The following is a 24,558-nucleotide window of genomic DNA, read 5'->3' on the forward strand; positions in this document are numbered from 1 at the left end:
ATGTCATCTAATTATTTCAATGAGGTGTAGTTCCAAAGTTAAATCAGGGCTGAGACTGCTTTTGTAAATATTTGTAATACTTCTGGGGTACATTCCTCCACATTCGGAATCATGCTCGAGGCTTTGGGCTGTTTGTGTTGGTAAAGAGAGAATATTTTTAATAAGTGATGTATGGGGGTTCCAAACAATACTTATTGTTTGTTTTAATATTAATATTAAATTGTACAACAAGTGTATGTAAACTATTAGTTACGTGAAAGAACATGCTACATTTTAATTGAATAAAATGTGGATTACAATTGGATTCTTATCCAATTCAGTTAAATTTGAAATTCCTGGTGTTGAATTGCAATTAAGCCCCTTTTTAAATTCGAAAAATGAATCAAATTCGCAATTTATCCTTGAGTACATGTTTTAACTCAATTTAAATTAAAATAAATACTTCACATTTTTGATTGTAAACAAAATGTAACGAGAAGATGTGAAACATTTAAATACAGTTTGCTAACAAATGGTGCTGAGGAATTATTCATCAAATGTTTATTTAAGAGTGCTATAATAACAGCCATAGGTGAACGATGAGTTTGCATAGGAACCCTATTAAGATAATTGTTCCTCCACGGAACATTTAGGTCGGTGCACATGAATCGATGTTTTCCTCTAGCATTGTCAACACCGGCTGCTATTCTTGTTCTTCGCGACACTTGGCTATTTCTTAACACGCTCAGTGTGATTCAACTTTTAATGAGCAATTCATAATTATAGTGCAGCAAAAAATGAACGATTGGAATCCCATCGCCAGTGTATACAACCCGCTCAAGGCAGGCAGTATCGATGGCACCGACCTGGAGCCCCATGACCGGGCTGTGTGGAGGGCTATGTTCGCCCGCTACAAACCGAATAAAGGTGTTGTTGGGGACCCACTACTTACTTTATATGTCGCCCGCTTGAACCCCCAGACAACGGAGGAGAGATTGCAGGAAGTGTTTTCGAAATATGGACAAATTAACAGGCTGCGACTGGTAAGGGACATAGTCACTGGCTTCTCTAAAAGATATGCATTCATTGAGTATAAAGAAGAGCGATCAATCACCCGTGCACGTAGGGAAGCCAATAAATTAGTGGTGGATCAAAACGAACTTTTTGTGGATTTCGAACAAGAAAGGACCTTAAAAGGCTGGATCCCACGACGCCTCGGCGGTGGACAAGGAGGAAAGAAGGAGTCGGGACAGTTGCGCTTTGGCGGAAAGGACAGACCCTTTCGCAAACCCATAAGCCTTGGAATGGGCCAATTCCAAGATTGGTCCGGTGGTGCCAGAGAATGGGACAGAGGTTCGCAAGAAAGATTGGACAGAGGTTCGAAAGAAAGAGATGACAGACACACGCAGAGGGAAAGAGGACAATCCACAAGGCCCCACGAGAGAGACCCTGAATGGGGTAACAGAGGGGCGAGGGATGAGCGCGACAGAGGAAGAGAAAAAGATTCGTACAGAGAAAAGTACAGAAATAGTGATAGAGAGAGAGAGGACAGAAGATCCAGTGACAAACATAGACATAGAGACCGTAGATGAACACTTTTGATGGATATATTGTATTTTTTCTAATGATATTTGAGTTGATGCTCAACACTTATCTGTTTAACAATTGTTAGGCATTGATGCAATTGTGTTAAGAATTTAGGCTGTAAAGCAATCGGTTACGTTTAATATTAGGTATGTTTCTTTTGTAATGTTGATGTCATTATCCTTTGAGAAAGTACTGAATTGCTTCTTTAGTTTTTGAGTAAAAGTTATCTGCAATAACTACCTCAGACTAAGCTCCAATCAACTGCCTCTCCACAGATGGCTCCTACCATCTCATTACATTAATCAACCAAATATGGACAACTAATTAACTATATTTTTTAATGAGAATTCTGTCTTTCACCATTACATTAGGTACTGGTCCTATACACTTAAAATACCAATAGCGAAGATAACAATAGCAATGCTGCCTCAAATGACACAGTACTTTTCCCCCAAAAAGTAGGCTACAATGATAAGTTGATTAATCAAATTGGATTTTAATAAACGGTATAGTCGTACAAATAACAAACATCTGCAGCTTAATGTTATAGTTATATAAAGATATTGGGGTCATGGTTCATTATAAAAGTAATAGTTTAGTTTTTCTTGGTTGCATGTCTGATAAAGTAAGAACTTTGGTAACTTGTGATGGTATTGCAAAGTAATTAATGGGAAAATAATTGTTAGATTAAGCGACTGGATTCCTATTTGTTAATTATCAAAGAGAAAGCCAAGATTAAGGTTTTGATCAAGTGAAATGTAAACATTTCTAGTTAATCTTTTTGTTTTTCCGAATGTTTCAGTGCCTCTTTCTGAGGCTTGGTATTGATGGATGTACTACCCATTCCGTTTATCACTTAACAACTGGTGTTTGCTCGTCTGGTCGAGGTTTCACTCTTTCTGCCGCGATTGCCGATCTCGGTGATGGGCCAACCAGGATAGGTCTCTCTCTGGACGGTAGAAAAATCAATCCTGGAAATCAACACACAGATACACTCTTAAACAGGCTGTCTCTTCTGCGGAGAAAACCATCCTGGATTTCTATTAACAGTGCCCTACCTGAGCGAGGGGTTGATGGCGATGTTGTCTGGCTGTGGATGAACAGGTGTCCTCCTTCTACACAGATGTTGAGAAAGAGGAGGAGGGAAGTCTTTTTGGTACAGTGACTTCATCGTCTCCTCTGTGTCTGGCTCTTGTTTTGCATTTCTGTTGCCCACAACAAAGTCCTCTGCCTCTGGATTCTGACTCCCTCCACCCCTGAGCTGTCCTGTATTTGTGGCCCTGCTCTTTGCCATTTGGCCAGTGGGTGGCACGGTTCTTGGTGCGGTAGAACTATGTGCAGACTCTCCTATAGGGGGATAAATAAAGTCATGGTCAAATTGTCTGATCACCTCAATCACCCATGTGTGCATGCCCCGTTGTCTCACTCGCTGCTCAGTTGTTTACCATTTAGCTTAAGGGCACTGTGCAAAAGCTTTCCTCTCTCTGGCAGTGGGACTGGCTTATGGCAGAACGCCATGTGCGACGTTGTCTCCATCTTGGTGGGGGTGTCTGGATAAAGCAGCAACGCTGGAATGGAGAACATAGATAATAACCAATCGTAGACAAAGTAAGCAAGCGTAAAATAGAGAAAACAAGAGGGCGACCAGTCGTAGAATACAGATAAGATGAGGGAAACCTATTCCAGACAGACATGAGGGAGAGCCAATAGCAAAGAGCTAGAGAGATACAAATTATATACGTGAGACTGTTTCTAATCTATATTGTTGATGCGGTAATAGAGAATAGACTGTACTTGCCTGCGATAGAAGGGTGTTCCCCATAGGTCCGTGGACGTGAGAACAGCCCTTGGTGTTGACGTGCACGTAACAGGTGTGCCTGGTGGGCATTTTCGGTCAGCATTCTGTCCCTGGGACACTCCTTATGCTGTTCATTCATTGGTTTCACTGCCAATTTCAAGTCTTCAATCACAAGTCAACAACAATTGGCTAACTTTCATATCTAATGAAACCTGTTATTATATTTTTCTGATGCTATCCTGGGGCCCTGATAGTAAAACCAACGAAAGACAATGGGTTTGATCCTCAATGCCACATATCCTAGAAAAAGATGCCTAACCCCTATCAGCTTCTTAATGACATGTTTTTGAATTCACTTTAAGTTGCTTTGGATCAAAGCGTTTGCTAAATGACTAAATAGTTATAGCAATCAAACAGTTCAATGTTTCTATTTATGATCTCATAGCAGGTATCAGTCACTACATGTTGTCAACAGGTTTCATCCAAATAAAATGTGGCATTGCTTACCTTACGTGCATGCAAATCTGGTACGATTATGATCCTGCAAAGTAACCAAACATATTTACTCCGATCTCTGTCGTGTGCAGGGTTGCATGTATTTGTGGGTGTGTACTAGCTAGAGTACACACAGCATGTATACGTCGGTTGTCATGGTGTTCTATTGTGTGTAGCAGCAGGTACTCACTTGTACAATAAAAGAGTTGGACCACTAGCAGGCAGGACACACCAGAGCAATGATGGTGTCGGGAGAGATTTGCTTAATATTTTTTCTGAGTTCTGGCAATTTGATGGAATATAAAAAAATTGGAAAATATCATTTTTTACTAGGAATAAGAATCAAAAAGCTATTTGGATTTAATTACCTGGAAATACATACGTAATTGGGTCTATCTTTTGTATAATGCATAATTAACATCCCTTTTCATGCATAGATTCTTTATTTTGATGTATTGTATTACTTTTACTTGGTTTAGCCTTTACATTTGTGTTGTCAATTCTCTCTTCACTTGCTGGAACTTTTCCAGTAGTTTTTTATTTTATAGTAGATACATTTATTTAATATTTTTGGATCAACAGCACCGGATAATGACCATGGCTTTTAAAATAACTTATTTCTGAAGAAGCCAGCAGGAGTCTCCAGTCACCATAGTAACCAGCAGTATGCGCGCTGACCCAGAACCGTGCATACGAGCAAAGTTGGTACAACACATTTAGTTATACAAATAAAATAATTATTCATTCCCCCTGGTTCATCTATACAATATGTTCACTATAACAAGAAATAAAATCATAACTTTTAATTATTGTGGTTTTATTCTTGAACAATGTAGCGTAGTTAGAAAATAGTCGAGCAACTTGGCCGAACTCTCTCTTTGTACGCCTCTTCCCTGTTGGATAGTCTCTCCGGAAGTTCTGGGAAAATGAGAAGAGCATGAAGTTGGAAGAAACTTGTGTCTTTAATACCATTTTAGAAGCAGGGCAATAGATTAATACAGAGACCCCTTAGTGAGTTGATACATTCCATATTTTTAAAGATAGCGGTAATTATTGTACCAATGGGTCTGCCGACGCTGGAGTTCAGTGATTCTTTTCTGGACAGTCCAGAGTTTCGGGAACGGTTACAATGCCATGAAATAGAACTGGAGCGGACAAACAGATTCATAAAGGATCTCATTAAGGACGGGAACATGCTCATATCTGCTCTGAAAAGTAAGTAGAGAAAAATACATATATCTAGCGGGTGTCATAAACCAGTGGGCTTTTCTAAACGTTGTGTTATTGTGTGCACCCCCCCCCCCCCCCCCCAGGTAATTGACACTTAAGTCAGTGCCGTTTACTCCTAGGCTGCTGAGATTAGTGGACTAAAGTACACAAATAGTAGTCTAGTTACTAACTTGTTACTACTATTACTAATATACAACAGTGGGGTAATAGCAAAGCTTTTTCTGTACCTGCTATTACCACCCTTATCAACTACTTGTCTTTGTGTGTATTCCATGAACGTTAGGGCTATATCAAAGAAGAAATCAGCTTTGGTAAATGATGATCTTCTAATATACACCATTTGTATGATATTTATTGCATTCAATATGCTGAAACTAAATCTCGGTCGCCCTCAATACAAAAGTGTCTCGTATTTCTGATGTCTGTTGGCTTTTGTTTGTTTTGCCTTGCATTGATTATCAAAGAGCAGAGTTCAGCCTGTGACGGAAATTTCCATACACACTCCAAATACCACCACCCTACGTTTATGGAGAGGATTCTTTACAGTAGGAGAGGGCCTTGGGGCCTTCTCTTGGTTTTATTTATTTGCAGGTTTAGGGTTAGGGTTAGCCTTCATGCAAAACATTTTGCTAGTGTTCATTATATGGATGCTACTTCTTGAGGTGAGTAGAAAGACTAGCAGGTAGACAAACATAAGCACCGCACTGTGTGAAAGTCATGACCAAAGCCTTTTTAAATAGCTCAATGTACGACACAGAAAGAACAATGCATTTCAGTTTCTTGTTGTATCCGAATAGCCCAGCCTTTCACATGCCTTCATAGATCATGTTACATATATCATATAACTCTCTCTTTCATGAAAAAGGGTAAAATAGACTATCGGTCTATTTGCGTATATAGTCCTTTCGCACTCTGTTTTTCTCTTTCTCTCCCTGTCTCCATCTCTCTCTCAGTCCTTGTCTTTGTCTTTGTCTTTGTCTTCGTCTCTCTCTCTCTCTCTCTCTCTCTCTCTCTCTCTCTCTCTCTCTCTCTCTCTCTCTCTCTCTCTCTCTCTCTCTCTCTCTCTCTCTCTCTCTCTCTCTCTCTCTCTCTCTCTCTCTCTCTCTCTCTCTCTCTCTCTCTCTCTCTCTCTCTCTCTGTTACTATCTCTAAACATGTCTCTCTCTCTGTCCCTCTGCCAGGTTTGTCCCTGGCAGTGCAGAGGTTCTCTCAATCTCTGCAGGAGTTCCAGTTTGAGTGCATCGGTGACACCGAGACCGACGATGAGATTAATATCGGTGGGTTGCACCATTAGCATCTAATCACTGTTCAATGCTTCAGCGTATGCTGTATACGTGCTTGAACAATTTGGGGACTCGCTTCGTATGTTTACATGCACAGTATAGTCTAAATAAGGCTAAATAAACAATTATAGTAATACTCCCAGTAAAGGATTAATTTACAGATTACTATCAATTAGGGTGGTTGAAGAATTGACAGAGGCACAAAATTCACCCATTGATTAATTCGCAAAAACAGACTGATTCTTGATTTTCTATTGTAACCCATTGAAATTGTTTAAATCAGAAATACAGAAATTACCCTTGATAAGGAGTATGTTATCAAGGTGTCTTTTTAAGGCTCACATAAATAAACCTTTGCTTAACCAGCCTGAGGTGTTTACATGTCTGACCTTGGGTGTCTTGAAAGGCGCCTCTAAATTAAATGTATTATTATTATTAAGGAACTATCTTATTGCCTTAACCTGGATCCCATCAGTTTATTACTGTAAAGGTATTTGGGCAGATGAACTCAATGACTTCTGATTCCTCTCTCTCTGTCTGTCTCTGTCTCTGTCTCCTGCAGCCCAGTCTCTGAAGGAGTTCTCCCAACTTCTCAGCACCATGGAGGAGGAGAGGAGACGACTGGTAGAGCAGCACACATGTTTGTGTGTGTGTTTGTGTGTGTATGTGTGTGTGATTCACTTACAAAAGAGTCCCCTAACTAGAATCTCCATTAAGCAGATTTGTTGTCCTTGTCGTGGTCCTAATTTGAAAAGTATTTCTTAGAATTAACCACAGCTATAGCTATGGTGTATTATCCATAATTATAATATTATAATTCAAAATCTATTTTCACTTAGGATTCTAGCAGGATATGTTGATCATGAATAAATTCCTATCTTATTGATTAATTAGTTAGGTATTTATAATTAGTACTGTAATTAAGGATTATAGTAGTCCCTAAATATAATATAGTCATCAGGGTCATGTAGACTTTCCAAAACTGCTTGCAGGAGGAGTTACAAAGAAAGGAACACCATCTTAGACTCAAGCTCCGAAACCTGGAAAAAGTTGCTGTTTGACCTGCAGAGGAATCAAAGAGGTCTTTGTGCAGTGTTCCCAAGTACACTGTATAGTTAGCTACCGCATAGCTCCGCAGTTAGGGAAAGGTTTTGTCTGCATCTGATAGGAACACCTTGTTAAATGAGAGCCCAGTTCTTCATGCTGAAGTTGATCCAGCATGTAGAAACTCCAACTGAATCGGAAAGCTTTGAGGGGCTGTGTGTGTGTATTTGTATTTGCACGTGTTTGTGTGTGTGCAGATGCGTGAATTTGCATGTGTGTGCTTGTGCATGTGCATAAGGGTGGTATATATGTGTGTGTGTACTTAAGTGTGTGTGTGTGTGTGTGTGTGTGTGTGTGTGTGTGTGTGTGTGTGTGTGTGTGTGTGTGTGTGTGTGTGTGTGTGTGTGTGTGTGTGTGTGTGTGTTTGAAGGCATGTGGAACCTATTCTGCCAATTCCCCTCTGAGAATACAGAGGGGAACAGTCTGGACTGCATGGGAAGTCTATAAAAAGAGTCTGTTTATCTACAATTCTCTTTTTATCACTCTTTCATACTTTCTGCCTCTCTTTCCCTTTGTCGGCTTCTGTCTAATTTGTAATAATTGGTTGAAAAATAGCATCCATTAAACACATTGTTCAGTAGCAGTAGATAATTTTGTCTAAAGTAATATATATTCGTCATTGTCAGTTGAGTTAGTATGACTTAATAAACAATCAACCACATGCTACCACTTTTAATCTGAAAAAGCTGAATGAAAAGGAAATCCAAATGTGTCGTACAGTTGAGCATATCAATGATCGATAAAAACAAGTTTCTTCGCAGGGTGAAATATAAAGTAGATCTCTGTTTTACAGTTTTTCAGTTAAAAGTTAATAGGCTGTGACCCTGCTACAACCCCACAGGGGCCAACGGACTGGTTAAGGAGACATTCTCTTGACCTGATTCAAGCTCTCAGCTTGGCAAATGTCCACATCCCTGACATGTCCTTCTTTTGGGGCCACTATCCTGAATGTTGAGAAATTCCCCACATAAATTACTTCTCCAGCCGTGCAACAATTAAGCCCCTGTAGTTTATAGTGTGTAACCAAAAACAACAGTGCTCCTGTGGGACTGTACAATAATATAAATCTCTTTCACTTATCTTCAAGACAACAGGAAAGGATAATTGTCTTCTTTGCTGATGCATCAATTGTGCGTCTTTTATGCATGTGTTTGATTATACATCAATTATGTGCAATTTCCACCTCATTTTCTTACAATATAAAGCGGCTCTTTTGAAAGAGAAGACATTTGGTTTTGTCACCAAGTCTGAATGGCGGGGTATAACCTTTCAACCAATTACAGGGCCTGATTTACTGTGTGAGCAGCCAGTAGCAGCAGGCTACCCACACAGTGAATCAGAATGACTAGCAAAAGGCTTACAAATTCAGAATGATCAAATCACCTTTCTCCAACATATTTCTCCCAATATATTGCCCTCTTTTATTTAAGATAAAAGCTTCTAGAATTTAAATTCTAGAAGCAGGATACCCTCTGATCCTTACCTATGTTAATTTGCTTAGTTATGGTTTATTACCATCATAAATAATGTCTCTAACTTCAATGGCTGTAGTTTTTTCCTTCCTTGAACATGACGCTCTTGTGCTAACTGCTGTTATCGTTGTCTTCTTCACCCCTCAGATCCAGAACGCAGACGACGTGTTGATATCGCCACTGGAGAGGTTCAGGAAAGAGCAGATCGGAGCTGTCAAGGTACGGCTACATCTGTCCCATTAGGGCTCATAAACAGGTCGAGGGCGATGGGACCTTGGTCTGGCTAGACCGTGTTGGAGTCTGAAGTCTAGATAAGAAATTATAGATAAGGGAGCTTATTGTTCTGGTTCTTATCTTTGAATGAGCCCCTCAAGCTGGTCTCTGGGGTTGTTAATTTCCTCCTGTGCTTGAATGCATGAACATTCTTTTTGGAATTTAAGTTATTTATGGTACCACAACTCTGTCTTGTAAGGGCCCGGGAGGCTCTGGAATTGTTTATTATGCTCTGAAATTATTTGGTAAGCTCTGACATGTTTAGTGCTATGAAATGGTTCATTATACGGCTTTTTGTGATTAGAAGTATGGATCCAGCCCTATATTTGCATTGCAAATTCAGCGCTAGATTTGCATGATAACATCATTGGAGCATGTACAAAAAAATAGCGAGACAGTGATTAATATAATATATAATAATAACCCTGTAAAGTTAATTTCAAAGGATGCAGATTAGTTAAGTGGATTTGGGTTCAGATTCGGTTGAATGCTATCAAACCACAACCCTTGCTCCATGTTAGTAATTATGCGTCGCCCGAGAAATACGATGGGTGCATTCAGACAGATTCCTCAGGCCTCGTCGCTGGTGACAAGGTCAGGGGCAAGGTCATGGGAACGGACATGTTCTGGGGAGAGAGAGCTAGCAAGAGAGAAAGAGAGGGACGAGGGACGGTTCCACTCAGTATGGCCAAATAAACAGAGAGGGCATGTGGTCTCCGGACCAAACAGCTGTCTCCAGTCACATCACTGAATCTCCAGCCAAGCCCCAGACCCAGAGAGATGACATCATCATCGTTTTACACCAAGTCATGACTAACCCATTGCTGTTGAGCCAGAGAACAGAATTAACCCACAACTGCTAGCTGGAATGGATGCTCGGAAGCATGTGAAATGTTGCACTGCCCCCGCACTGTGTGTGCGTGCGTGCGTGCGTGCGTGCGTGCGTGCGTGCGTGCGTGTGTGCGTGCGTGCGTGCGTTCGTGCGTGCGTGCGTGCGTGTGTGTGGGTAAGGATTACGTGCAGACAAACTTTTGCAGGACCATATTTGAGATTCAACTTTGATCTCTGAACTTCACTTATTTATGACACACACACACACACACACACACACGCACACGCACACATACACACACATTTTATGTTTTGATTTTGTCTACAAATGTCACAGGTAACATTTTATTGAAAATAATTCCATCCAGCAGTATTATTCCATATTCACAAAGTAGTTGTTAATGCAGAAAACAGTCTTTCATTCTATTTCACACACTTTAGAATCTATGTTGACATAAAAAGTAGGGCTGGGCAAGTTAACGCATTAAATACGCATTAACGCAATCTTATTTTAACGCGATTATTAAAAATAAAGTATTAACACACTTTTTTTTTTTATTATTTGATTTAGAAAGGTTTTGCAGTAAGTGACAGCCTGTTTACAATTCCCAAATATGTGGTGTTCCGTAAGTTTCATATTCAACCCAAACTGAGAGAGTCAATAATACTCCCTCAAGATCACTTGGTCTAGTTTTTGCTTATTATAGTACATTTGGTATGACTGATAATGTGTTATTCCATTTGATAATCTCATTTAACTTCAATTGGAGTGGATTTAAAACATAATTTTAAAACTGTGATTAATCGCGATTAAAACTTTTAATCCTTGACCAGCCCTAAAAAAAAGTGAATGTTTTCCAAATCACTGACGTACTTATGTGCTCTCGTTGTTTCCCAGGAAGGGAAGAAGCAGTTTGACAAAGAGACAGAAAAGTACTACTCTGTTCTTGAGAAACATCTCAGTCTCTCATCCAGGAAGAAGGAATCTCACCTACAGGAAGTAAGCCTCTCTCTCTCTCTCTCTCTCTCTCTCTCTCTCTCTCTCTCTCTCTCTCTCTCTCTCTCTCTCTGTTATCTCTCCTTCTTTTGAGGGCTGTCCCCCTTGAATATGGGAAGGGTTTCCTTGCCCATTAGAGGGCTTTGGGTTCAGTGGTGTCACAAAGACCGGCGCCAACACAAATATTGATCATTCGGTCCCTGAAGTTCTGCCTAGAAAGGTGGCTCGGTTACAATATGAGGCGCTTTGGCTCCTTGTTGACCGCCACACCTTTGTTCCAGGCGGACTCTCAGATGGGGAAGGACAGGCAGGTGTTCTACGACGCGTCCCTGCAGTACGTCTTCAAGATCCAAGAGGTCCAGGAGAGGAAGAAGTTTGAGTTTGTGGAGCCGGTGAGGGAGGAGGGCCATACCGTGATCAGATCAGTCACGCCCACTTCCTGTTTCGGTGCCTTGGCATTTCCTGTGCTGATCTTTCTCGCTCTCTAATGATTGAGAGGGCTTTGTCTGTTGATTGGTAAACAAATGCTGGGGACATCGCTAGAAAAAATAACAAATAGTCAAAATGTTGTTATGAAATACATTAAATTTATGGAGATCCAAATATCAAAGGTTCAAAAGTCCCAATAAAACATAAGTAAACCTACTATTTAAGTTTCAGAATGAGAAATGGGAAGAAAGAGGTGAGGAGAGTTTGACATTAAACAGGTGCCCTTTGATTGCTCAAAGGTGCCCTTTGATTGTTCTAATCAGACTGAGAGTGCCAAGTTGTAGTCCACATTCTTCAGCAATATCCACTGTTTTCACTGTATTTCTCTCTCTTTCTCTCTCTGGTCTTGGGGCTCCCAGCTGCTGGCCTTCCTGCAGGGTTTGTTTACCTTCTACCATGAGGGCTATGAGCTTGCCAATGAGTTCCAGCCCTACAAGCAGCAGCTGCAGTTCAACCTACAAAACGTAAGTTTGCTTGCCGTTGTTGAGGTTCAGGGATAACTACACAACTCTTAGCCTAAGTTGTCCCTAAAAGAAAAGAATGTCCTTCCCCTGAGTCGAGTGCTATGATGACATCATAAATTACCTCATAAGGTCAACCCAGTCCACTGATAGCCCCTAAGAACTGTTTGACCTCACGCCGACCTTACAAACATGTCCCCAGAGCTTCATCGACCGGTGCTTTGTCCCTCTCTATCTTTGTTTGCTTCATCACATTGTGAACTACTCTTGAAGGCCTTTTGATAAGAGAAATCTGTTGCTCTGTATTATATATATATATATATATATATATATATATATATATATATATATATATATATCTATATATATATATACATAATTTATTTGTTTATTGCCTATTCTTTTTTATAAATTGAATAAGTGTATGTGTGTTTGTGTTTCTGTGGGTTTGTTCTGTGTGTGTGTGTTTTGTCTGTGTGCTCACCTTTGCTGTGTATGCTTTGTGTGTGCGTGCATGTGTGCTCTGGGTGTGCTCTGTGTGTGCGTGCATGTGTGCGTACGGTTTAGACGCGTAATAACTTTGAGAGCACCAGAGCGGAGGTGGAGAGGCTGATGAAGAGGATCCGCTCGTCGGAGGCAGACATGAAGGCCCCCGGCTGCTTCACCATGGAGGGGTTCCTGTACCTGCAGGAGAAAAGTACACACACTCTCACACTCTCACGCTGTGGATTAACTCTTTCAATAATCAAATATCATAGAGGAATAATAGGATCTATAATAGATTGTGTATCACAGGTCTACTGACAAAATTAACTGTATTAGTTCACCTTTTGCCTAGTCCTCATCCTTGGTGTGTGTGGTTCTGCTGTGGTTGTGTGTGTGTGTGTGTGTGTGTGTGTGTGTGTGCGTGTGGCTCGTCTGTGTGTGTGTGTGTGTGTGTGTGTGTGTGTGTGTGTGTGTGTGTGTGTGTGTGTGTGTGTGTGTGTGTGTGTGTGTGTGTGTATGCATGCATGTCTGTGTGTTTGTGTGTGTGTGTGTGTGTGTGTGTGTTTCCGCTGTGTATGTGTGTGTGTGTGTGTGTGTGTGTGTGTGTGTGTGTGTGTGTGTGTGTGTGTGTGTGTGTGTGTGTGTGTGTGTGTGTCTGTGTTGCAGGAGCTCTTGGTTCCGTGTGGACCAGATACTACTGTACGTATGAGAAAGGTTCCAAGTTGTTCACCATGAGCAACACAGAGACACGCCCCGCAAGTAGACAGGTACCCGCCCACTGAACCCTCTCTTTAAAGGTACAATATGTTTGGTTTGAAATATAGTCTAAACCTATTCTGTCATGACGATGCTATATGTAAGCCTACAGGGCTCTAGGTTCATTTGCTCAGAATCTGCAGCAGTGTAGAGAAAGCTTTTTTTTCACTACGTTTTTGGTTTGGACTGGGTTTTGTAGTGAGCAGGGAGAGGGAGGGGGGAGGTGCAGATAGTTGTATCTATTTTATCTTTGTACTTTTAACCTTTCTGTTGTTACTATTGTGTGTATCTCTGTGTATCAATCCAACGGTGTGTTCACATATATGTATGTTTGTGTGTGTGTGTGTGCGTGTGTGTGCGCCTGTGTATACAGAACGGTGTGGTGAGCCAGGGAGCTGAGATGTTACATCTGCGTTCGTGCGTCAGAAGGAAGAGGGAATCCATAGACAAACGTTTCTGCTTCGACATTGAGGTGGTGGAGAGGTGAGGGACACGGACACATATATACACAACGATAGATTCTAAACCAAAACAGATATGTGCATAAGTACTTACATCTAAACATCAAATACAGAATTATGAATAAACTAATAAAGAGATATGGTAAGGGGTTTCCAAATGTGGGTCGTGGGATCTCGTGGGTCTTCTTCCTCAGAAATATATTGATACATGCCTGTGCATGCCTGAAAGGGCGAATACTATATTTAGAAACAATGTTCAATGCACATTTATTATCTCGCTTTTTGACATGAGAAAGACATTGATATTTGATAGGTTTTGGGCCAAAAGGAACTCCACAGGTATAGGGGATGGACATGTGATTGAAGATTGTGAATGTGTGGATGAATGAGTAGTGTCTGCTGTGTGTTGGTCTTCCAGGCATGGTGTGACCACACTGCAGGCCCTGTCGGAGTCCAACCGCAGGCTGTGGCTGGAGGCCATGGACGGGAAGGAACCGGTATGGCCTCTCTGTCCTTTCATTAGTTATTTCCATATTTCTGATTAATTGTATTTATCAATATGCTTATACGTTAAATAAGGCTATCCAGCATGTACAGAGCTGATATCATACACACATATAATTTTGATAATTTCTCACTTGAGGGTTCTGTTAACGTGCTTTGTTCAACCACAGCTCAGTGTGGCAACTCTTTCTACATTTGTCATTCATCATTTGCATCGTCAAAATAATTATCACACTATATGTATTATTTCTCCATCTCCAGATCTATACATTACCCTCGCTGCTCAGCAAGAAGGAGGAGAGTAAGTGCTTTCTTCTCCTTTGGTTCAAACTGTGGTGACGGGAGGTCAGTGATACTCGGTATTGAGGTGTGTTTGTGTGTTTGTTCCTCAGCGTTCCTCAACGAAACAGGCTTCACCTTTGTCAAAAGGTGCATTGAGCTGGTGGAGATGAGAGGTAACTCCTACTCATATGATATTCATTTCATATGTATTATATAAATGTATATTATTTTCTAACCTCTTGTTATAAATAAAATCTTTAATTAAATAAGAATAGTCGTTTCAATTCGTTTTTAATTATATAATATTATTTTATATTGCATATAGATTTGGAGAGGTTTTCTTCTTTTTAACTGGTTTATTGAATCTGTTTGACTGTCTGTTTGTCCATTTCTCTATATGTGTGTGTGTGTGTGTGTGTGTGTGTGTGTGTGTGTGTGTGTGTGTGTGTGTGTGTGTGTGTGTGTGTGTGTGTGTGTGTGTGTGTGTGTGTGTGTGTGTGTGTGTGTGTGTGTTCGTATGTGTATGTATGTGTGTGTGTGTGTGTGTGTGTGTGTGTGTGTGTGTGTGTGTGTATACGTGTCTGTGTGTGTGTGTGTCTGTGTACTTGTGTGTGTCTTTGTGTGTGTGTGTGTGCGTGCGTGTGTGTGTGTGTGTGTGTGTGTGTGTGTGTGTATACGTGTCTGTGTACTTGTCTGTGTGTGTGTGTGTGTGTGTGTGTGTGTGTGTGTGTGTGTGTGTGTGTGTGTGTCTGTGTACTTGTCTGTGTGTGTGTGTGTGTGTGTGTGTGTGTGTGTGTGTGTGTGTGTGTGTGTGTGTGTGTGTGTGTGTGTGTGTGTGTGTGTGTGTGTGTGAGCAGGCATTGACATGCTTGGACTCTACAGGACGGGAGGGGTCAACTCCAAAGTCCAGCGCTTGATGACGACCGTATTTGGTAAGGAACCGTGTGATGTCAGTTCCTTCCCAAACAGATATCCGCACGTTCTATTAATGGTCTAATGGGACTGTTTTGAAGTTGGTGATTGTGTGTAATTATATTGTTATACAGGCAGTGTTTATTATATTGTGCATAGATTATCATCCACTACTGATTGCATTGTGACTGCAGGTTCCACTGCCACTCCTGACACACAGCTGGACCCGGACCTCTGGGACAACAAGACCATAACCAGCGGCCTGAAGAACTACATCAGGTGACTTACCTGAAAGCTTACATGCACTTCAAAATAAAAGCGCCAATTAACTAGCCTGTCTCGGTAATGCAGCATTCTTCTAAGTTAAGCTATATTAGAGCGGACAAAGGGAACTGTGGGGGGGGCTGTGATTGGCTCCTTCAGACCTTATGATAGTGGAATACCGTATGTTTAGAATATGTCCATAATCATATATATTCGTCTTCAACATGCAAAACAGATTTTAATCTCAATAAGACTATTACCTGATTAAATAAAGGTAACATTTTTTTATATATATATTTTTATATCTTTGCAGGTGTTTGGCAGAGCCTCTGATGACCTACAAACTGCATAAAGACTTCATCAAAGCTGCCAGTAAGAAAAATCACCAGTTGCCTCAATGAGGAACAGGAACTCTTCTCCCAAGTAGACAAACAGGAGCTACAAGGCCAACAACATTGGTTGCAACAACATTCTTAAGCTCGATCAAAATAACCAGAAAGAAGAATTACGTTACCATGCGATTAAGCTTCGTGGTTATTTAGACGAATCCGCTGTTTATCTGGGTCTGTGTTTGTTGAGGCTTGGTTTCTGTGTGTCTCAGAGTCAGATGACCAGGGCTACCGCATCAGAGCCGTCCACGCTCTGGTGTACAAGCTGCCGGAGAAGAACCGAGAGATGCTGGACCTTCTGACGGACCACCTCCTCAAGTACGCCCCCCGTCCTTTGCTTGGTAGAGAAGGTGTTGGCAAAAATGGAATGGATTCGTAGATCTGTGTGTATCAAGAATTTCAGAGAGAGATTTCTGTCCCAATCTGAACCCAACTCAAACTCAAACCAAAACACACCTCTTAGTCATCTGGCAGCCATCTTGGTTCTCATCGCTAGCTAGGCAGGGGGACAGAACTCTACATTTAGTTGCGGCTTGCGTTGAGAACCATGATAGAACCATGATGAAACCAAGATGGCGGCTAGGTGAATAAGGCCAATAGCTGTTAACCGATGATCGTTTTCCTAAATGCTATGCATCATAGAAATCGAAATCGAAATATACAGAAATGACCTTTTAATCCGGAGGCCGGATGTTGTGTGGTGGATTGGCTCCGAGGTGAAAGGTGCTGGGTTCGATCCCGCAAATTCTCAGCCTCCCTGTAGGCATCCATGCACAGTCCTTCCCAAACCCCTACCTGCTCCTTATTCACTCGTATCTGACTTCACTGTAAATCACGTTTGATAAAAGCCTCACGCCATACGTGTTTTGGTTTTTCATTCATGCTGAATGTATCTCTAAATGATGTGGGATTTACTGGGTGTTGTGTCTTCAGAGTCTCCACCCACAGCGTGCAGAACCTCATGACTGTGTCCAACCTGGGCATGATCTTCGGTCCCACCCTGATGAGGTCACAGGAGGAAACGGTGGCTGCCATGATGAACATCAAGTTCCAGAACATTGTGGTGGAGATCATGATCGAGAATCGCGATAAGGTGGGAGCACACACACACACACACACACACACACACACACACACACACACACACACACACACACACACACACACACACATATAGATGTACACAAGCAGACTCGCATACACACACATCACATGCTCGCAAACCACAAATTTGCATGCACATGACCTACACAGACAAACACACGCAAACACATGCAGACACAGAAGAGTATAAACACACTTTCCACTACTTACAAAGTGTGTGTAAAGTAGGGATGGGCAAAACGATTATTTTCCGGGAATCAGCTCTTTCAGTTCCGTTCACTATCAAGATTCGTTTGTTTGATTCGTTCGTTTGATTCGTTCGTTTGATTCGTTCGTTTGATTCGTTCGTTTGATTCGTTCGCAGATGGTCTGTTACGTCATTTGGCAGGGAATCGGAAATTATGGAATAAATGTTAATCAACATGCATGTCGCCTACTACTTTCTAATGTTCTGGCGAAATTACCCAGTTAAGTTTACATATTAAGCATATAAACTTAGCACAAATAGTAAGGAAATTTGTGTTTGGTCGATTATTTCTCTGTGGTAACAATGCTTTTTGGCAATAAATCTTATACCGTTGGAAAGCCAGTTTAGTTCCCTTTCAAATGGTGCCCCATTTGTAAGTGGGTTTGAGTATGTGGGTTGCGCCCATGAAAAAATATTTTCTGCCATTGCCAAACAGGTTATTTTGCTACTACTGTAAGTACAGCTACAGTCAGTAAGTGTCTGCTCCAAGAATCGGCATGCCGCGTTTGACTGACCTGGATAGGGCCCTTGCGATATGGCAACTTCAAGCTGGTGTTCCGCAAAAAACCAAGTTGTGGCATTATTTGGAGTGAGCCCTAGTACCCTAGAAGACGACACCCCAAGAAGACCATTTCATCACCCTGTCAGCACTTAGGTGCCGTAGGCTGTCTTCTACAGATTTGCAGTCAAGGTTTGCAGGATGATATAGCAGACGGCTCTCTGCCCAGACAATCTGGATCAGACTACAAGCAGCCAATCTCCGGTCTCATAGGGCTGCCAGGAGTCCTGTATGACTGCCCTTCACCGTCAGGCCCGTTTGAACTGGTGTCGGCAACACGTGCACTGGAACCTGAACATGCAGAGGAACGTTATGTTCAGTGATGAGTCCAGATTCTGCCCACGGCAGTAAAATCGTAGGGTCAAAGTGAGGAGAAGAAGCGGAGAACACTATGCTGATTGCTGCACCGATAGAATAACATCTTTTGGTGGAGGCAGTGTGATGGTGTGGGGCGGCCTCTCCCTCACTGGAAAAACAAGGCTTGTCATCATTGGAGGCAATCTCAATGCAGAGAGATGTAGAGATGAGATTCTGCAACTAGTGGCAATCCCATATTTCCAGTCTGGGACCGAACTCTATCCTCCAAGATGACAACGCTCGCCCCCACAGGGCGGGGTTTATCAGAAACTCCCTCCAGAATGTGGGAGTGGAGAGGATGGAATGGCCTGCTAGCCGTCCTGACCTCAACCCCATTGAACACTTGTGGGATCAGCTTGGGCGTGCTGTTCGTGCCAGAGTGACCAACACAACCACGTTGGCTGACTTGTGTAACCAGGCTGGTGACCAGCAATAGGAGGAGGTGCCAGGCTGTTGTGGCTGTGTATGGTTCTTCCACACACTACTGAGGCTCCTGTTTGTGAAATGAATAAATTGTTAAATTGCCAATATGTCTTGTTTCTTCAAACTTCAATCATCCATCCACCAAACACCAAACGAGTCAATGGCAGAATAAGCTGTTTGGCATTGGCAGAGAAGATTTGGCAAATTTTTCATGGGCGCAACCGACATACTCAGCTCTGCTGCTCCAGTGCATGTTCCTTACAAATGGGGCACCATTTGAAAGGGAACTATACAGGCTTTCCAACGGTATAAGATTCATTGCCAAAAAGCGTTGTTACCACAGAGCAAACACAAATTTAATACATAATTGGGTGCAGTAAGAATGAAATGGCGTCTTCCAAGTAGCGCTAATAATTAGTGAAGCACGTAAGCAAGCAGCAGCTGCCCCATTGTGCGAATTCCCTACTTACCAAACGAGACTCGTAATGGTAGGCAAAAACAATACTTTATTAAAGCATGCAATAACCCAATTGTGATGTAGAACAAAATAAAAAGAAAACAAAGTGCCTGCATGAAATTGAAGCCTACAGCGATCGTTAGTTAACTTGTGTGGCGGTGCCTTGTCATTTGTTTACCCGTGTGCCATGGCAACGCGATTGCTACCTGCTGTAGTACTCTCATTGGCTGAATCGTTGAGAATGTTTTAGACTCAATCAATATAAGGTTGCGGGGAGACGAAGCTCTGTTCAATTGTATATTTCATTTACGTGACCATATTTTTGTTATATGTTTAAAGAAAAATAAAAAATAATCAGTTCTCTTGTTTTGGGAGTCAGTTCTCAGCGTTCACCTTCGGGATTCGTTCGTTCTGACCGAATCGTTCGCGACCGACCCATCACTAATGTAAAGTCCATATTATCATTCTGAAAACACACACACACACATATACACCCATATACATGCACACACCCCAACACAGACACACACACACAAACTGTACCCAGGAAAGCAGGCACTGAGGTGTGTGTGTGTGCGTGTGTGTGTGTGTGTGTGTGTGTGTGGGTTGTCTCCAGATCTTCGGTGAGGTCCCGGACCCCTCAGTCCTGCTGCCCCCGGCCTCCTCGTCCTCCCGGGGGAACTCCCGGCGCAGCAGGGCCATCTGCATGTCCTCCGGGAAGAGGAGGCCCCGCCTCTACCCCCCCGCCCTCTGTCTGGCCGACAACGACAGTACGTCTCATTGGCCCGCAGCAACTGTCACTCACACGGCAAATCAACACCAGACACCGCAGCAGTTTCGTCAGGTTGAATGAATGAAACCCAGCACCCCCTCCCCCAAAAGAAGCCGACGATACCTCCCCCGGGCTGGGTCTTAAGCCCCCCGCTGAGGGGGCTTCTTTCTTCTTAGGCACGGTGTGTTAATGGTTAGATAATCAGAGGTAATGGGGAGGCCAGCGCAGGCAGGCGGGACGACATCCGCAACTGGTTTAGCTCCTGGGACGCCGGTGTTGGTGGTGGGGGTGGTGGTGTAGTAGAAGTAGAGCACTCACACAGGGGTTATGGGTGGAGGGGGGGGGGGGGGGGGGGGGGGGGGGGGGGGGGGGAATGTGGGGAATGTGTCTTAACATGCAGCAACCTCCGCATTCACTCAGCGCGTCCCTCCGGTTCAGGGCCTGGGGGAGGTTTCGGTGAGCCAGCGCTGCCAACGTCTTGCCTCACACGTGTTACTACTTGGTTTCAGCAGAGGAAACACACTTTCACCCCCACCCCGCTTACTTATTCCCAGGCAGCGCGGGGACGTATCCACTTACCTGCTCAGAGTTGAACCCTTTCGCCGTGCTTTGTCTCACGTCGTGCGACACACAATGGACAATTATGTCTATCGTTTATGTGTTTTTTTAAGTGTTTTTAATGTTTTTTAGTTCAGTACCGAATCCAGGCAATCAAACAGTTTCGACCGTCTCTTCTGTTTTCACCTAAACAACGGTCACCGATGTATTTACCCCCTAAGACGTGCCGCAACCTTGTTGTACCGGTTCTGCCCTTAGAATTTTTGTTAGTGTGGCAGCCACGAACGTAAACAGAAGAGACAGTCATGAGGGTTTATTCCCCCAAACCAGTATGGTTATTCCCCAGGGACCGGGGGGGTTGTAATGTCTTGTTGTCTGTGTGTGCACTGAGCCCCCTTGGGCACACATAGTGTGTGTGGTCTGTACTGTGCACACTGCACAGCGTGGGTGACTCGGTGAGCCGGTGAACGCTGCATGTCTGAGTTCCACTCTGGTTCTGGGGTTTCCATCTCCGTGTGTGTCCCCCCCCCCCCCCCAGGCGATACCTTCAGCAGCCCCAGCACCACGCCCCGGGGCAGCCAGGAGTCCCTCTCCTCCCACTCCTCGGAGAAGAACGGCCTGTCCATCCCCTCTCCTCCTCTCTCCCCCTCCCACGCCCCTCCCGCCTCCTCCTCCTCCGTCTCCTCCACGTCTCCCTGCTCCCCGTCGCCGCACTCCCTCAACGGAGGAGACGCCGACCCCCACACGGACGCCGGCGCCGTCTCCGCCGCCTCCTCGGAATGTGCTCCCTCCGGTTCACGCACCTCCTCGTCCCCCCGGCAGCCCTCCTTCTCCTCCATCTGCTCCTCCACCTCCTCCCTCCCCCTGGCGGTGGAGAGGAGTCCGGCCTCACGGCCGAACGCCGCCACCGTCGCCGCCGCTGCTGTGGTGAAGGCCGCCAGGGCCTCCCTGGCCTCCTCCTCCTCCTCCTGCTCCAGCACCCTCCGGCGTCCCGCCGTGGAGCGTCCCGCCGTGGAGCGCACCTCCTCACTGCAGGGCAGCCCCGCCTCGACCCCCCCCGCCGCCGCCTCCATGGTCCCCCTCCCAAGGGCCGCCTCCAACTGCTCCCTGAAGACCTCCCCGCTCGCGCCCCCGCCCTCCTGCTGCCCCACCTCCCCCGCCACCGCCTACGCCACGGCGGGGGTGCTGTCCCGACGCAGCGCGGAGGCGGCCTCCACGGCGCAGCGCAGGGCCGCGTTCCGGAGAACCTCCTCCTCCTCGTCCTCGTCCTCCTCTCTGTTCCCCTACCCTCTCTCGGCGGCCTCCTCGCTCACCTCCCTCCAGATCTCTGAAGGTGGGTTGTGTGTGTTGCACTAGCAGGCCTGTGAGGGGGGTGATGTGTTGAGGAGAGTGATGTGGTGAGGAGAGTGATGTGGTGAGGGGAGTGATGGCATTGAGGTGAATAAGGTGTGTGAGGAGAGTGGTGCTTGGGAGGGAAATGATGTGTGTGAGGAAAATGATGTGTCTAAGGTGAATGATGGCTGGGGTAATTGACATCAAGGTGAATTAGGTGTGCGAGGTGGATGATGTGTCTTTTGTGAATGATGTATGTGTGAGGTGAATGATGTTGCGTTGTTCGTTTGTGAGGTATCTATCATCAAGGTGAATTAGGTGTGCGAGGTGGATGATGTGTCTTTTGTGAATGATGTATGTGTGAGGTGAATGATGTTGCGTTGTGCGTTTGTGAGGTATCTATCATCAAGGTGAATTAGGTGTGCGAGGTGAACAACGTCATTGAGATGAATGATGTCATGGTGAGAATGATATGAGGCTCTCTCGGTTATGGTCATAGTTCATGATAATCCATGATTATTGATGATTGATGAATATTTATCCATCACGTGTGAATCTATTTCCATCTCGGTATTGATATTTGAACGGCCTTGTTGGCCCTGCTGTGTGCTTCAGACTACAAGAGCTGCCATGGCTCCGTCCAGAGCCTGATGTCCCTGGACCCCAGGGACCGAGCGCTGCAACACAGGGCCCCTCACACCCGCAGTGGCACCGACCTCAGCTTCAGACACCCCGCCGCCACCAACGGCTACCAGAAGCCTGCTTACATGTAAGGAAGTGTCCGGGAGGCAGGTCCTCCCTTTCTCTACCACCTCCTACTACAGTGTATCGCGACAGAGTCGTACTCGCAACACATGTCACCATTTCTTCCGTGTCTCTTTTTTCCCTTTGTGTGTGTGGCTGCGTGTTCATGCATGCCTTTGTGTTGCGGTGCATGCACCTGTACGTGTTCATTCATGAATGCCTCTGTGTTTGCATGTGTTGGCCTGTGGCGTCATCCAGAGCTCCGCTGCGGGAAAGTGCCATATTTTCCTCAGCGTTCGACGTGTTCACCAGAGGAAGGTAGGAATACGACCTTTGTACCAGACACAATCACACACACCTTCAAAACGGCCTCACATCAGACACCAGACGACTTTCTATGCCTCCGCACCCAAACTGCAGCGTGTGAAAATATGTTACTGTCTCTCTCTCTTCCTCCCTCTTGCCCTCTTTCTCTCTCTCTTCCCCCCTCTTGTTCTCTCCATCACTCTCTCTCTCTCTCTCCATCACTCTCTCTCTTTCTCTCTCTCTCTCTCTCTCTCTCTCTCTCTCTCTCTCTCTCTCTCTCTCTCTCTCTCTCTCTCTCTCTCTCTCTCTCTCTCTCTCTCTCTCTCTCTCTCTCTCTCTCTCTCTCTCTCTCTCTCTCTCTCTCTCTCTCTCTGCACCTCTCTCGCCCAGGGATGCCAAGGCGCTGTACTCGTGTGAGGCAGAACACAGTCATGAGCTCAGCTTTCCCCAGGGAGCACACTTCTCAAACGGTAGCTACCAACCCCACACGCATGTACACACACGTACGCATAGACACACACACACACACACACACACACACACACACACACACACAAACACACATGTACGCATGCATAAACATACACACATGTACGCATGCACACACACACATGCACAGACAGGTGCACACACACAAAGACGTATGCACGCACACAAGCACACAGACACGCATGCACACACATACACACACCATTTGTGCACACACAAGGCACGACAACACATTGTGGGTGTGTCAACGGCGTGTGTTGTCGTGGAGCTGTTGAGACTTGACTTGTGTTTGTCTCCACAGTGTGTCCTTCAGTGGAGCCGGGCTGGCTGCAGGCAACATACAACAGCAGAACAGGCCTCATTCCTGACAACTACATCACGTACACCTAACTAATGTTCCTGAGAACTACATCACATACTCCGAGCTGTAATGTTCCTGAGACTTACTTCACATACACCTAATGGTACGGCCACACTGAACGCGTTACGTGCGCTAGAGGCGGAGAAAATTGGAATTTTTGCACAGGGAACCATTGGTTTAGGCGCGTTAAAGGCGTTTTACGCACCTAAATAACGCGGCCAACGCGGAGTTCCAAAAATGTAATTTTTTACGCTCCTGCGTGTGACGCTTAGCCGCGATAGCCAATCAGCGTTGAGCTTGACCCGACGTTACTGGCAGAGAGATGGAGGACAGGCGCTCCGCAGCGCTCCACAGCTGATATGGAGCGCCTGTAGTGGGTGTCCTGACGGGAGATCCTGGCACCGACCCGGGCTAGCAGGTCATCGAACATGGCCCCAGTCAACCGAAAATACCGCTGGAACCGGCCGTCATCCAGGCGGAGTTCCTGGAGGAGGTGGCGAAACTCAACCAGCTGTGAGCGCCTGCGGAGGATGTCATGCACCCAGCCATTTTTTTTCAGAAAATACGTTTTGGGTGGGCTCATCTTGCTGCGTTAGGCACGTAAGGCTCGTTAGGCCCGTTGAACCATTTTTGTGACACACAATGATCAAGCGGCGGGTTAGGCGTGTTGCGCGCTCAGTGTGGCCGTACCTTAACTCCTATGTTCCTGAGAACTACATCACATACACCTAACTCCTATGTTCCTGAGAACTACATCACATACACCTAACTCGAATGTTCCTGAGCAATACATCAA

General features: G+C 44.5%; 2 protein-coding genes across 2 annotated transcripts in view; both read left to right on the forward strand.

The window, feature by feature from the left end:
- Positions 1 to 616: 616 nt before the first annotated feature.
- snrnp35 (small nuclear ribonucleoprotein 35 (U11/U12)) lies at positions 617 to 2,966 on the forward strand. The gene has a single exon (XM_030360141.1). It carries the CDS (start codon positions 777 to 779, stop codon positions 1,569 to 1,571), a length of 795 nt encoding a protein of 264 aa, XP_030216001.1. The 5' UTR covers positions 617 to 776; the 3' UTR covers positions 1,572 to 2,966.
- A 1,767-nt stretch (positions 2,967 to 4,733) lies between these two features.
- LOC115546533 (rho GTPase-activating protein 42) overlaps positions 4,734 to 24,558 on the forward strand; it is a 20,463-nt gene continuing 638 nt past the window's right edge. Inside the window, exons 1-24 of the mRNA XM_030360092.1 lie at positions 4,734 to 5,074; positions 6,271 to 6,366; positions 6,935 to 6,996; positions 9,096 to 9,167; positions 10,951 to 11,052; positions 11,331 to 11,441; positions 11,898 to 12,002; positions 12,567 to 12,696; positions 13,152 to 13,252; positions 13,615 to 13,724; positions 14,121 to 14,199; positions 14,468 to 14,507; positions 14,599 to 14,661; positions 15,346 to 15,420; positions 15,595 to 15,679; positions 15,978 to 16,036; positions 16,266 to 16,371; positions 16,987 to 17,146; positions 19,817 to 19,970; positions 21,069 to 21,863; positions 22,478 to 22,631; positions 22,865 to 22,924; positions 23,303 to 23,382; positions 23,703 to 24,558. The exon at positions 23,703 to 24,558 is cut by the window's right edge and continues 638 nt beyond it. Coding sequence (XP_030215952.1) covers positions 4,921 to 5,074; positions 6,271 to 6,366; positions 6,935 to 6,996; positions 9,096 to 9,167; positions 10,951 to 11,052; positions 11,331 to 11,441; positions 11,898 to 12,002; positions 12,567 to 12,696; positions 13,152 to 13,252; positions 13,615 to 13,724; positions 14,121 to 14,199; positions 14,468 to 14,507; positions 14,599 to 14,661; positions 15,346 to 15,420; positions 15,595 to 15,679; positions 15,978 to 16,036; positions 16,266 to 16,371; positions 16,987 to 17,146; positions 19,817 to 19,970; positions 21,069 to 21,863; positions 22,478 to 22,631; positions 22,865 to 22,924; positions 23,303 to 23,382; positions 23,703 to 23,791 — 3,042 coding nt within the window. The 5' untranslated portion in view covers positions 4,734 to 4,920 and the 3' untranslated portion in view covers positions 23,792 to 24,558. The remainder of the gene's footprint in view (positions 5,075 to 6,270; positions 6,367 to 6,934; positions 6,997 to 9,095; positions 9,168 to 10,950; positions 11,053 to 11,330; positions 11,442 to 11,897; positions 12,003 to 12,566; positions 12,697 to 13,151; positions 13,253 to 13,614; positions 13,725 to 14,120; positions 14,200 to 14,467; positions 14,508 to 14,598; positions 14,662 to 15,345; positions 15,421 to 15,594; positions 15,680 to 15,977; positions 16,037 to 16,265; positions 16,372 to 16,986; positions 17,147 to 19,816; positions 19,971 to 21,068; positions 21,864 to 22,477; positions 22,632 to 22,864; positions 22,925 to 23,302; positions 23,383 to 23,702) is intronic.

Source organism: Gadus morhua, chromosome 7 (assembly GCF_902167405.1).
Source record: "Gadus morhua chromosome 7, gadMor3.0, whole genome shotgun sequence".
Lineage (NCBI taxonomy): Eukaryota > Metazoa > Chordata > Actinopteri > Gadiformes > Gadidae > Gadus > Gadus morhua.